Below are 11,841 nucleotides of genomic sequence, written 5' to 3'. Positions count from 1 at the left end.
ACCTTGTTCCTGAAGGGGCCCTCCAACAGTACACATGTTGGATGTCTGCTTAAAGGGATAGTCCACCCAAAAATTACTTTCCCACATGTCATTCTAAACCTGCATGACTTTCTCTCTTCTGTAAAACACAAAAGAAGATATCTTAATGATTGTAGGCAACCAAACGGTTTGGGGTCCCATTGGTTTCCATAATATAGACTAAAAAATTACTATTCTCCAACAGTACACAAGTTGGATGTCTGCTTAAAGGGATAGTCCACCCAAAAATTACTTTCCCACATGTCATTCTAAACCTGCATGACTTTCTCTCTTCTGTAAAACACAAAAGAAGATATCTTAATGATTGTAGGCAACCAAACAGTTTGGGGTCCCATTGGTTTCCATAATATAGACTAAAAAATTACTATTAGTCAATGGGACCCAAATCTGTTTGGTTACCAACATTCTGCAAAATATCTTCTTTGTTCTACAGAGGAAAGAAAGTTTGGTTTGGAATGACATGAGGGTGAGTAAATGATGACAGAATGTCCCTTCATACTGGATTAAACTCATCAGCTTATTAGTAGAGACATCCAGAATGTGTAGTGTCTGGTGGCCTACAGGAACACAGTTGGGAGGCACTGCTTGAGTGGAGTGCTTACCTTCCAACCAGCTGAGCTGTTTGTGTCGCCTTTGTCTTTAAAGTATGGGACGCTTCTGACCATCCATTCGTAGATCTGGGACAATGTCAGTCTCTTGTCTGGGGTGCTATCTATGGCTTTTGTGATAAGGTCTGCATAGGACAGGTTGCCCCATGCGTTCCTCCTTGAAGATGACTTCCGGGGAGTTTGCTGTTGGCTGCCCTGACCGCTCGCCTCCGGACTCGCCGTGGTTGCAGAAGTGGGGTGAGAAGAAAGCGGGGAGCCTGTGTTCTCCTGACCGCTAGCGGGATGCAGTTCCTCAGCCAGGCTTGGGCTGCCATTGTCCTCTCCTTCACCCACGCTGTTGGCGTTGATTGCCATTGCATTGTCATCCTCATCATCCTCTTCCTCTGGGATTATGTCAGTGTCATTGGATGCAGGCTTGGCCGAGCTGGACTCTGGCAGTGGCCAAGTGCATGATCTCGGCCGTTTCTGTGGCTCAAAATCCGGATCGATGGCAACGTCCTGAGAGGACAGTGGCTCCAGGGTTGTCTCTGCCATCACCTCTACCAGCCTTCTCTGACACTCCTCTGTATTGTCTTGGTCAAAGTTAAATAGGCAGTGGGAAGCGGTCACAGTCGCATTCCATGAATGCACCTCTACTCTAAATGGTGCTTAAATGCTTCTTGAGCGACTAGTACAAATTTTAATGATAATTAACACCCCTCCCTGTGTTTCAGAAAGACAAAAATACAATACACAATTTAAAGCCATATGACATAAAATACATCATAATCATTTATATACAACTGTGCATTATATACATACACATACACATTACATTACAGAGAGAGATTATTATGCTCTTTAAATTTAACATTTTGCCATCAAAATAAGATCATTTTAAGCTACTATTTCAAAAACCATTAAACGTTCAATTAAACGTATTCTTTTTCGATGTGCCTGATGAACCAGTGAAAATTAAACGCTTCTGGAAATGTTGGGTGCGCGCGCACGTGTATGCGTTGGTCCGCGCAACACTCACGTGAAGATATAAACAAAGATTAGCGTGTATACTGTATGCAAAGTGCTCCGCTTTCATTTCAGTTTAACACTTGCTTGATGGCACACATTCTTGCTCGTTACACTTTCACAATGACACATCCTGACTCATATTAGATTATTCGTATCCCAGTGGAGATGACCGCACGAATGAGATATTAAAACCACTGTTATTGTGAAAGTGAAAAAATTAGGACACAAATGTATTGCTATTCCATAACAATATTCAATATTAGTCAATATTATTAATATGATGGTTGGCTGGATTCCGAAAAACAGCCTCAATGCAAAGGGGACCAAAAAGAGAAACATTTTAAAAATCTGTCATGTTTAAAATTACATTATTCATATGAGTCTACAAGTATTTGCAACGTTTTCAAAGCCTAATTAGCATAATTCCAAACAAAATATCAGTAAATTACTTAAGGTGTATTTACACAAACTGCGCACGTAAATAGCAACTGTCAACCAGCACTACTATTGTATCTAATGTAAATAACAATAACAATGAATAAAATTGTGTGTGTGTGTGTGTATATATATATATATATATATATATATATATATATATATACACATATACATATGCATGCGTACACACTATAATATTAGAATGCAAAATGCAATACCTCAACACGCACCATTCAGCCAGAGCCCTTTCTCTTCTCTGTGTCGCACACCAGTCACTTGGTGCACTGATGTAATACAACTATATCTCTCCAGCGCACTTCGCCAGTAGCCACGGACAAAGCGCCACAACGTCACTGCACACTACCATCACAAGCAGCAAGTCACTGTAGTGACAAAAGAACTGAACTGTCAGAGCTGGCTAGAATCAAAACGCTGTTATGTCAGATCAAGACAACTACAATAACGAGGACTAAACTACGCGTGCTCGTAGACAGAACTGATCATTTTGTATTATTTGCCAGTTTGACCCGATGTCTCTTCGCATTCCGAAGTCTCTTTAACAATTAAAGGTAGAGACGCAACTATCGCTTAATGATAGTGTCTTGTTAGAGCGCGCGCCAGTGCCTCGATGTCACGAACGGTACATTGCGGAAAATTCCCATCCAGAAAGCCCTTTCTCTCTCTGCACCTATCTATCTAAAGGCACAGGAGGACTATCTACTCTAATCTTCTGTCAGCACTCAAACGAGCTCAATTTAGGACTGAGTGACTGGAGGAGGGCGAGAAGGGAAGCGCAGCCTCTACCGCTGACAGGGACCTGCCCCCTAGATTCCGCGCATGGGATCGCCTCTTAAAGGGCCACTGCTCCCCATCACAGCTGCCAACAGGCGAGAGGACGTTCAAACAAGTCACTCCAAGCACTGAGAGCCCCTATCAGTTTATCGGATTTCCACATATAGATTCAGTTGCTAGAAATTGTAGTTCAGACATGCAAACAACATTATCTGGGCATATTATCTGGAATGTGCTATAGATTAGAGACAACATTTACAGGCAACCAGAATTAGCCAATAGTACAGTATTAAGAGAGTTAATGTGACAAATTTGTTATAATCAGATGTCTGATAAGTAGCCTGATATCTTAAAGGAATAGTTCATCAAAAATGTTTTCATTTTCTCCACTGTTCCAATGCAAAGGCAACACTTAACTGAACATAACCACAAATGATGTTTCAAATATGGCAAAAGCAGAGCTCAGTTTCAAAATTGTATTTTCACAGTACTTGGAATAGACTGTAATTAGAGGCTACATTTATTTATTCACTTATTTTTATTTAATTATTTTCTTTTTGTCTTTCTTGGATCTTGGCATTTAAAATTAACTCCAAGCACTGAGAGCCCCTATCAGTTTATCGGATTTCCACATATAGATTCAGTTGCTAGAAATTGTAGTTCAGACATGCAAACAACATTATCTGGGCATATTATCTGGAATGTGCTATAGATTAGAGACAACATTTTCAGGCAACCAGAATTAGCCAATAGTACAGTATTAAGAGAGTTAATGTGACAAATGTGTTATAATCAGATGTCTGATAAGTAGCCTGATATCTTAAAGGAATAGTTCATCAAAAATGTTGTCATTATCTCCACTGTTCCAATGCAAAGGCAACACTTAACTGAACATAACCACAAATGATGTTTCAAATATGGCAAAAGCAGACCTCAGTTTCAAGAAATTACAGAAACTAGACCCCTTTATGATTTTAAAGAAACTGGATTAATAAACGTTTTTGGAGGTTATGCTCATCATGGTTGGTCAAAACAAAATAAAGTAAAATTAAATTAAAAAAATAAAAAGTAAAGTAAAATACAGTAAAATAAAGTCAAATAAAATAATAAAGTCACGTAAAATAAAATAAAGTCAAATAAAATAAAATTTGTTTGTGGAGATTCGTTAACATTACCACAACCAGTACAACCAATGTTTAATGTTTTTTTTTCATAAACATTTTAATAATTTAGGAATGGAAGCTCATTTCCACCACATAAGAAAAAAAACCCCGCTTTGGTAAATCATGATAATTTATGATTTTACGTTTTATCTCATAATTATTACTTTTTATGTAAATTATTATATTGCTTTTTATAGCAATTATTATTCCTTAAATATGTAAATATGCTTTGATATTTAAGGAAGCATAACTGCATAAATTCACATTAGACATCAAACATTTAAATATAAATATATTGTTCCCTCTCCCACAGTAAGAGTGTATTTCAAAGTACATCATGTACTAAATACAACAGAATACACGATCCACTAGAGGGTGCTACACATCATCTTATTTTGCAACATATGCATTGTCCTGCAGTCCATGATATTTTGTTTTACATATTAATGGTGATGTGAGAATATGGACACTTCCACTTGCTTTTAAAGTAATAAGATAAGGGTTAGAGTCTGTTTTTGGTAATGGAAATGTACCATCTCAAATGTTTTTGGAGGCGACAAAGACTCTATTAAGAGGTAGTTGGCTACTGCAAGGGAGTTTCAGTTCATGTTTGACTTCGATCCCCACTTAGCCAGTACTGTTCTGTCTGCATCTCTGTGAGGCGAGATATTGTCCTCTGGAAGGCAAAGACCTCTTCATCTGCTGTGAACAATGTCAGCCGCTCACTGGCCTCCTGAGCAAAATAAATGAAGGTCTGATGAACGATTACAAATGTCTTTCTACAGGAATTAGCAAAGAACCACGGCTCGTTAAAATAAACCAGAGAGATTTTATCTACACATGACTAAGTATATTTACATGCATGCAACATTAAAGCAGCACTATGTAACTTTTGGCGCTCTAGCGGTTAATAAACAGAACTGCACACATCCCGCGGAAGAACATTCCAACATGAGCTACTTCTCTAAGTTTATGTCTATGGCGATTCACGCAGGTATGTGTTACTCCGCAGCGGTGACGAGGCGACTCACGCAGGTATGTGTTACTCCGCAGCGGTGACGACCCGACCAGGCTACAATAGTCCAAATATAAGTACTTATTATAAGTGTACCGTAGTGATTCGGAATAAGACAAAAATGCGGTTTGGAATATGAATTCATGATGTACATGATGAAATGCTCATTATATACATTTTGCAAATTTTGAACACAGAAAAAGTTACATAGTGCTGCTTTAACGTGTGCTCTCAGTGTTTATGTATAGATTCAGAATTATAATGTAATGCCAATAGGTGGCACTGTTAGGGTGTTGTCATTACATCGGTAAGGCCGAGTTCATCTATCATTAGGCGATCTTTTGCTTCCTCTCCAGTCATCAGTCCCTGATCAAGGAGGCGGTGTAATGGTGCATCAGCCAATATCACCACTCTAACCTGAGAGTTCAAACACATAATTGAACCATGTCGATAGGTTGGTGGTGCTAACAGAGAATGACAGTTATTATGAAACAAATGTATTTGAGGATTGCACATGAATAACAAGTGTTTTTGGTTCTGCCGATGGACATGTTTAAGGCCTGCATGTGCTTGAAGGATGTCAAAGTTAGTATGTGTTTTGAAGAGTCGTTACCTTTTGGTCATAAAAGTTGTCAATGAGTGTGGTGAAGCGTCTAGCCTGGTCTTTCATTCCGACTCGAAAGTGAGGAACATTCCGTATGATGACCGTGTCAAACTGCCATGCGATTTCTAAATAATCCCCTGCACCCAATGGCTGCAAACAACAGATAAGCACATAAACACACATGAAAAATTAGGTAACAGTAATGATTATACAAAGATGTTTAGCCATATTTAGTGAGCCCTTCTGCTTAAAGGGATAGTTCATCAAAAAACTAAAATTACATTTATTTACTCATCCTCATGAGCTTTTGCTTAATTTTTTTTATTTCTATTCATTGTAATGAAATGTTTAAAAAAAAAGACCACTACATTATTCAAAACTGAAGAATGAAAGTCATACAGATATGGAATGACATGAGGGTGAGTAAATGATGATTTTAAAAAAGAAATTAATGCATGAAGGATGCATTAAAGGGGTCATATGATGCGATTTCAAGTTTTCCTTTCTCTTTGGAGTGTTACAAGCTGATTGTGCATAGATAAGATCCCTAAAGTTGCAAAGACTAAAGTCTCAAAACCAAAGAGATATTCTTTATCAAAGTTAAGACTCTGCCACGCCTGATCAGAAGTGACATTAAAGAGTATTACTTTGTTACAAATAAAAAAAAAATGTGTTTCAAATAAATGATGTTCTTATGAACTTATACTATTCATCAGAAGATCCTGGGAAAAAAGTATCATGGTTTTTACAAAAATATTAAGCAGCACAGCAGTTTTCAACACTGACATGACAATGAAGACTGGAGTAATGGCTGCTGAAAATTCAGCTTTGCATCACAGGAATAAATTAAATTGTAAAATATATCAAATAGAAGTTATTTTAAATTTCAATAGATTTTCACAATTTTTACTGTATTTTTGATCAAATAAATACAGCCTTGATGAGCATATGAGACTTCTTTCAAAAACGTTAAAAACATCTTACCAACCCCAAACTTTTGAACAGTGTATATTATGTTTGGAAATATAATATAAAACACACATTCATCTGCTTGATCTTCAGGGGTCTCTCCACCATGACAGTGATTGAGAGGGAAACTTTACTGATGTCTCTGAAGCCTTGGCACATACCTTTTTACCCATCTATCTCTCATATCATGTGCTTATTCCCTCTTGAATTTTTGTTTCTAATCTTCTATTTCATCCTATATTCTGTATCTTCTCTGGGCAGCATGTATCTCAGTGGTAACTAAGTGGAAAGGCACATTAACACATGCTGACATAGTCCCAACTGCATTAGCCTGACCATGAAGACGAAGAAGTTGAGGACTCTTCAGACAAATCCACACATGTACATGCACACACACAAACGCACACACACTCACTCACACTCTCAGTGCGTTGAAGTGAACAGCGCTCTCAAAAGCACTGAAGGACGCAGAGACAGTGCCTCGGCTCCATTAGAGAGCAGCATACTCATTCTTTCTTTCCTTCACAAACAAAAAAGGGAGCATCATACTGGTAAACCAAGTCCAAGGTTACATACATAAACAAGCACACACACATACATACAAGCTGGCTTAGACTAGCCATACACAGGGCTGCAATGATGAATTGAAGGTGTAGAGAGATGGATGGACGGATGGATGAAGGCATGGGCAATTACAGTACATAGTATCAGGAGAGTGGGACGATGGATATGGTAGTGGTAGATGAATATGGCAAATAAAGTGGAAAATGCAGAGTGATACATAAGAGAGAATAAAGTAAGCTCCCTAAGAGAGTAATATATATTGACTTTGGGATCCACAATCCTTAGCAGTAAGCAAAGGTTAAACTGGGATTTTGGTGGATTTTTTAAATCTGGTGATGATTCTGGAGCAAAGACGATTTCCTTTCCATCCCAAGAATAATAGCCTATGTTGAAATGCGTTTGTGTTTGATTAAGTTATTTTTTAAAGAAATTAATTCTTTTATTCAGCAGTGATGCATTAAATTGATCAATAGTGGCAATAAATACATTTATATTGTTGCAAAAAACTATTTTAAATGCTCTTCTTAAATTTTCTTTGAAATGTTTTATTTATCAAAGAATCCTGAAAAAAATGGTTTTCACAAAAATATTATGGACAACATTGTTAATACTAAGAATGTTTCTTGAGCACCAAATCAGCATATTACAATGATTTCTGAAGGATCATGTGACACTATAGACTGGAGTACTGTCTGCCGAAATCTTTTTCAGCTTTTCAATCACAGGAATAAATGGCATAAAAATTTTTTTTTTAAAGTTAATAATATAATAAAAATATATATATATTTTTAAATGAAATATCTTTACTGTATTTTTTATCAAATAAATGCCGCCTTGGTGAGCATAAGAGACTTCTGTCAAAACTGTCTTAAAATCTTATTGAAACTTAAATTAAACTTAAACTTAAAAATAAATGTAAAAATCAAGCAAAAAAAATAAAATAAAATACACAGACGTACAAATAAATATACAAATATCACTTAAACGGATAATTAGCATCCCCGCCCCCCCCCATACTATGCAAGTCAATGGGGACCAGCAACTGAAGGTGAACTATCCCTTTAAGCCTTTATGGTATTTCCAGGTCCAGTGGCAAAAAAATTTTGACCTGAGGGGTCCTGGGTTCAGAACCTGCCTAAGTGTTAAAAACAGGGGCTTTTTATGACTTTATTGGAACTGAGAGTGGCCCACATTGGAAGATGGAAGTATAATGCTTAAATGCAATGAGCTTACTCCATTTGTTCATTTATTTGTTTACTAAGAGTGATTACACTGACTAAATATAGGTGGAATGACAAGCACCAAGTATTTTAGTATTCCTTTTTTGAAGGTGCCAGAATGCTGTTCCTTTCCAGTTTAACCACTGCCCTCCTATATCCACATCTAAAACGTTTGGAAAAGAAACCACAATACAAATCTCAAACCAGAATTTTATGTCATTTTCTACACACTCACTCGCTCACACAGCTCTTGGAAGGTGCAGTCTGCAATGGTTCCACAGGTTCTGCTCAGGGTTACTTCTCTTCCTTGCACGTTCAGCGCCCTTGGCCTGGTTACTATCAATGGTTAGAGGCAGACATACAGTTACTGACTGCAATAGAAAGATCTAACACTTTAGCACTGAAACGATAAAGTCTTCACATAAAAACAGCTAACACTACAAGATTAAACCTCACACACTAAGTCAAGAAACATCCACTCTTAACCTTAAAACCCCCATCTATGCAAAGGCAAATTAACTCGCTTACCATCATTTTGTCTGTATGCCAGTTCCTCAAACAGTGTATTGACAGCATTCTCTGCATCAGGCTCACTTGATCTATGGAAAGCGAGGTGAAAGAGAAAGATAATTGAATATGAAATTAACCAGGTTTGAAGTGGTCACATCAAACAGTGCGTGCTGAAGGCTTGTGTTTGAATTTTCACAGTGCCTCAATAGAACAGGATGTTGGATTCAAAACACAAACATTGAGAGAGTGTGAAAAAGAGGGAGCAGCAATCAGGTGTCAACAAACTCATGCATATTAACATCCTCTAAAAGAGCAGCTGTTGAGATAAAGGGTTTATAATAAGTCAGAAAAAGACGCTGAGTGTATATTTATATTAATGTGCACTCATGATATGTAATTCTTTCCCTTGCCATTTATTATCAGTTCTGTTTTCTCTTCTCAGTCGGTAGTTGAGATCAGAGGCAATTGAAACATTAAAATTTTTTCCCCCTTTAGAACTCAGATTTATTACAACTGCCATCTTTTTATATGAGAAACATTTATGTGTGGTAAAATAACTGTTCCAACTGTTCCACTGTTCCAAATAAAAATATTTAATTAAAAAAATAAATTATGAATTTAATAAAAATAAATTATTAATTGAATGTTGTTACATCACTCTTTCACAAAGAGAGAGAGTTGTCTTACATGTAGTATAGTTTTCCTGCTGCTTCCATTTCCCTTGTCCGGTAATCTATTCCAGTGTCAAGACTGACAGTATGACAGTGCTCCTGTACAGCAAAGGAGAAATGTGGTAAAAGAGAATAGTTACAAATAAGAAGAAAGTGACAGCGTTTCAAGAGCAAGTTTAAATGACAGTAGTTCTGTTTTGCCATGTATTTTGTATTGCAATACACAGCTCACCCCTAGGGGGTGACAATGCCACATGTACTGTGGGTTAATAAAACACATTTTAATTGCTGTAACAAAATAATACTGTGATCCATATTAACCTGTTGTAAGCCATATAATTAAGAAATGCATTAAGTTTGGCCTTTTCTAATGATTTTAAACTACTGTTAGCATCCAGGTATTCATAGTATTATTTTACATGGTCTAAACAATATATATCTATCTATCCATCAATCCATCCATCCATCCATCCATCTAAAACAGTAAACGATTGAGGGATAAACTTGATCAGTTTTCACAATGCAAGTATAGAGAGTTTATAATGGGATCTTTGCACTTTTATTTTGTGATATGAAATTACTCTACTGCTAAAATAGCATCTTTGAAACAAAGTGATATGTAGTTAAGGGTCAAATAAAATATGCGTACTATGTCAACACTGTTAAACATGTTAGTGGCTCACTTTTATGGAGTGACTGTGTGGAACCACAGCATATCAAACCTCTGTGACGGGGAAGAAAAAACATAAAAAAGGAACAAAATGCTGGAGAAACGATGACAAAAATGACTGATGAAAAGGAAGGGTGATTATTTTTAACAGGATGTGGATAATATGTGGTATTTAGGCGAGAGGCCTTTGCCTGAATCAGTCCTCAATGACAGCTCCAGCGAATTATGAAATCAGTGAATTTTCCGCCACCCTCCTCCTTGAACTAAAGATAATTAGCAATCACCACACAGAGCGAGCGAGGAGCGATCTATTCCTCTTCTTCCTGTATCTCTCGCCTCTTCCCCCCCATTCTCCAGCGCTGTCAACTTTTCTCTCTCGAGCGCAGAGTTCCGTGTCCAAACCAATTGGCTGAATCAGCCGTAATGACAGGCTGACAAACCGTGAGCAGAAGAACACAAAAGGAAAAGTGTCACTTCATCAACCCTGCTCGACCTTGTCACCAGGCCGCCATGTAAACAGCCGCCACGGCCACGACAACCGCGCTTCCCCAGCAGCCATCAAAACTGGTTATTCCTCTGCACACCCTATTCTGTCTATTTTTTATTTTTTTTGTAAAAACTTTCCATTTCTGCCTTTAAATCTTAACGGTTGATGGGCCATCTCGCAGGAGAGTAATCGTGAGGAGGGAGAGGGGGAGAGAAATACAATCAGTAATGATTCCAGCGCATGGTTCTTCATAATCAGTTGAAGACACGTCCTCTTGTGGATCATTGCATGATTATGGCCTTTGATGGGTTCATTAATAAGGACTCATAACTCCTCAAAGATCTTCATCGTCGGCCCTTCTCAACTCAGAATTCACTTTGCCACGCAAATCTGATGCCTTCAACAAGACCCGCCAGACACCTCAAAATGTGCAGGATCTTCTAACTGACTGACCTTTTAATAAATAACTAAAACCTGTATCTATGGAATTAAAATGGCAACTATAATGATATAATTTTAGATTTAGCACTAGCACTTGCTGTTAGTAAGATTAATGGCTGTTGTTTAGTGGACAATTTCAGCCATGTTGACAACTTTTTTTTAACAGACTTGGCCACTGAATTAGACCACCCCTACTTCAACAACACATCCTCTCTTTAAAATTTGCCCATGACAAGCCAACCCAATGTTAGCAAAAGTTGTAAAATGATTATACATCCCTCTGCAAACAGCAAAAAATAAATAAATAAATAAAGTCAGGTGAGCAGCCCACTATTTATTTATTTATTTGCCTGTCTGTCTGTTTACAGAGGCAGGTATAATTTCTAAAGACACCATTTTTAATGATGTCTCAGGTCAGGAAAATATATATGCAAAATAAATAAAATAAAAATATAGAAATAAAAAGTGGAAGAAGAATTTTATGTCTGCATTACCTGACAGACATTATAAAAAATAAAAGAATAAATAAAAAATAATATAAACTTACTTCTTTTTCATTATCATCAATAATAATAATAATTTTAGTTTTTATGTATTATAAGTTAATTAAAAATAAAATATTTTTTTCTTAATAATAATAAT

The 11,841-nt window shown here is 37.0% G+C and overlaps 2 protein-coding genes across 3 annotated transcripts in view; both read right to left on the bottom strand.

The window, feature by feature from the left end:
• The window catches only part of LOC107726619 (forkhead box protein O3-like), a 33,571-nt gene extending 30,719 nt beyond the window's left edge, over positions 1 to 2,852 (bottom strand). Inside the window, exons 1-2 of one of the 2 annotated variants that reach the window (XM_016536263.1) lie at positions 2,312 to 2,852; positions 642 to 1,349 (exon numbers count right to left, since the gene is read on the bottom strand). In XM_016536263.1, the coding sequence (XP_016391749.1) occupies positions 642 to 1,181 (540 nt within the window). In that variant the 5' untranslated portion in view covers positions 1,182 to 1,349; positions 2,312 to 2,852. The remainder of the gene's footprint in view (positions 1 to 641; positions 1,350 to 2,311) is intronic. The other variant, XM_016536264.1, reaches the window with a different exon arrangement.
• A 1,480-nt stretch (positions 2,853 to 4,332) lies between these two features.
• LOC107726636 (lactation elevated protein 1 homolog B-like) overlaps positions 4,333 to 11,841 on the bottom strand; it is a 28,942-nt gene continuing 21,433 nt past the window's right edge. The window contains exons 8-13 of the mRNA XM_016536298.1: positions 9,618 to 9,700; positions 8,949 to 9,019; positions 8,656 to 8,756; positions 5,677 to 5,817; positions 5,367 to 5,480; positions 4,333 to 4,781 (exon numbers count right to left, since the gene is read on the bottom strand). Coding sequence (XP_016391784.1) covers positions 4,653 to 4,781; positions 5,367 to 5,480; positions 5,677 to 5,817; positions 8,656 to 8,756; positions 8,949 to 9,019; positions 9,618 to 9,700 — 639 coding nt within the window. The 3' untranslated portion in view covers positions 4,333 to 4,652. The remainder of the gene's footprint in view (positions 4,782 to 5,366; positions 5,481 to 5,676; positions 5,818 to 8,655; positions 8,757 to 8,948; positions 9,020 to 9,617; positions 9,701 to 11,841) is intronic.

This window comes from Sinocyclocheilus rhinocerous, unplaced genomic scaffold (assembly GCF_001515625.1).
Source record: "Sinocyclocheilus rhinocerous isolate Xijiao unplaced genomic scaffold, SAMN03320098_v1.1 scaffold1538, whole genome shotgun sequence".
Lineage (NCBI taxonomy): Eukaryota > Metazoa > Chordata > Actinopteri > Cypriniformes > Cyprinidae > Sinocyclocheilus > Sinocyclocheilus rhinocerous.
The sequence above is the reverse complement of the archived record's forward strand: the minus strand, read 5'-3'. Positions and strand labels throughout refer to the sequence as shown.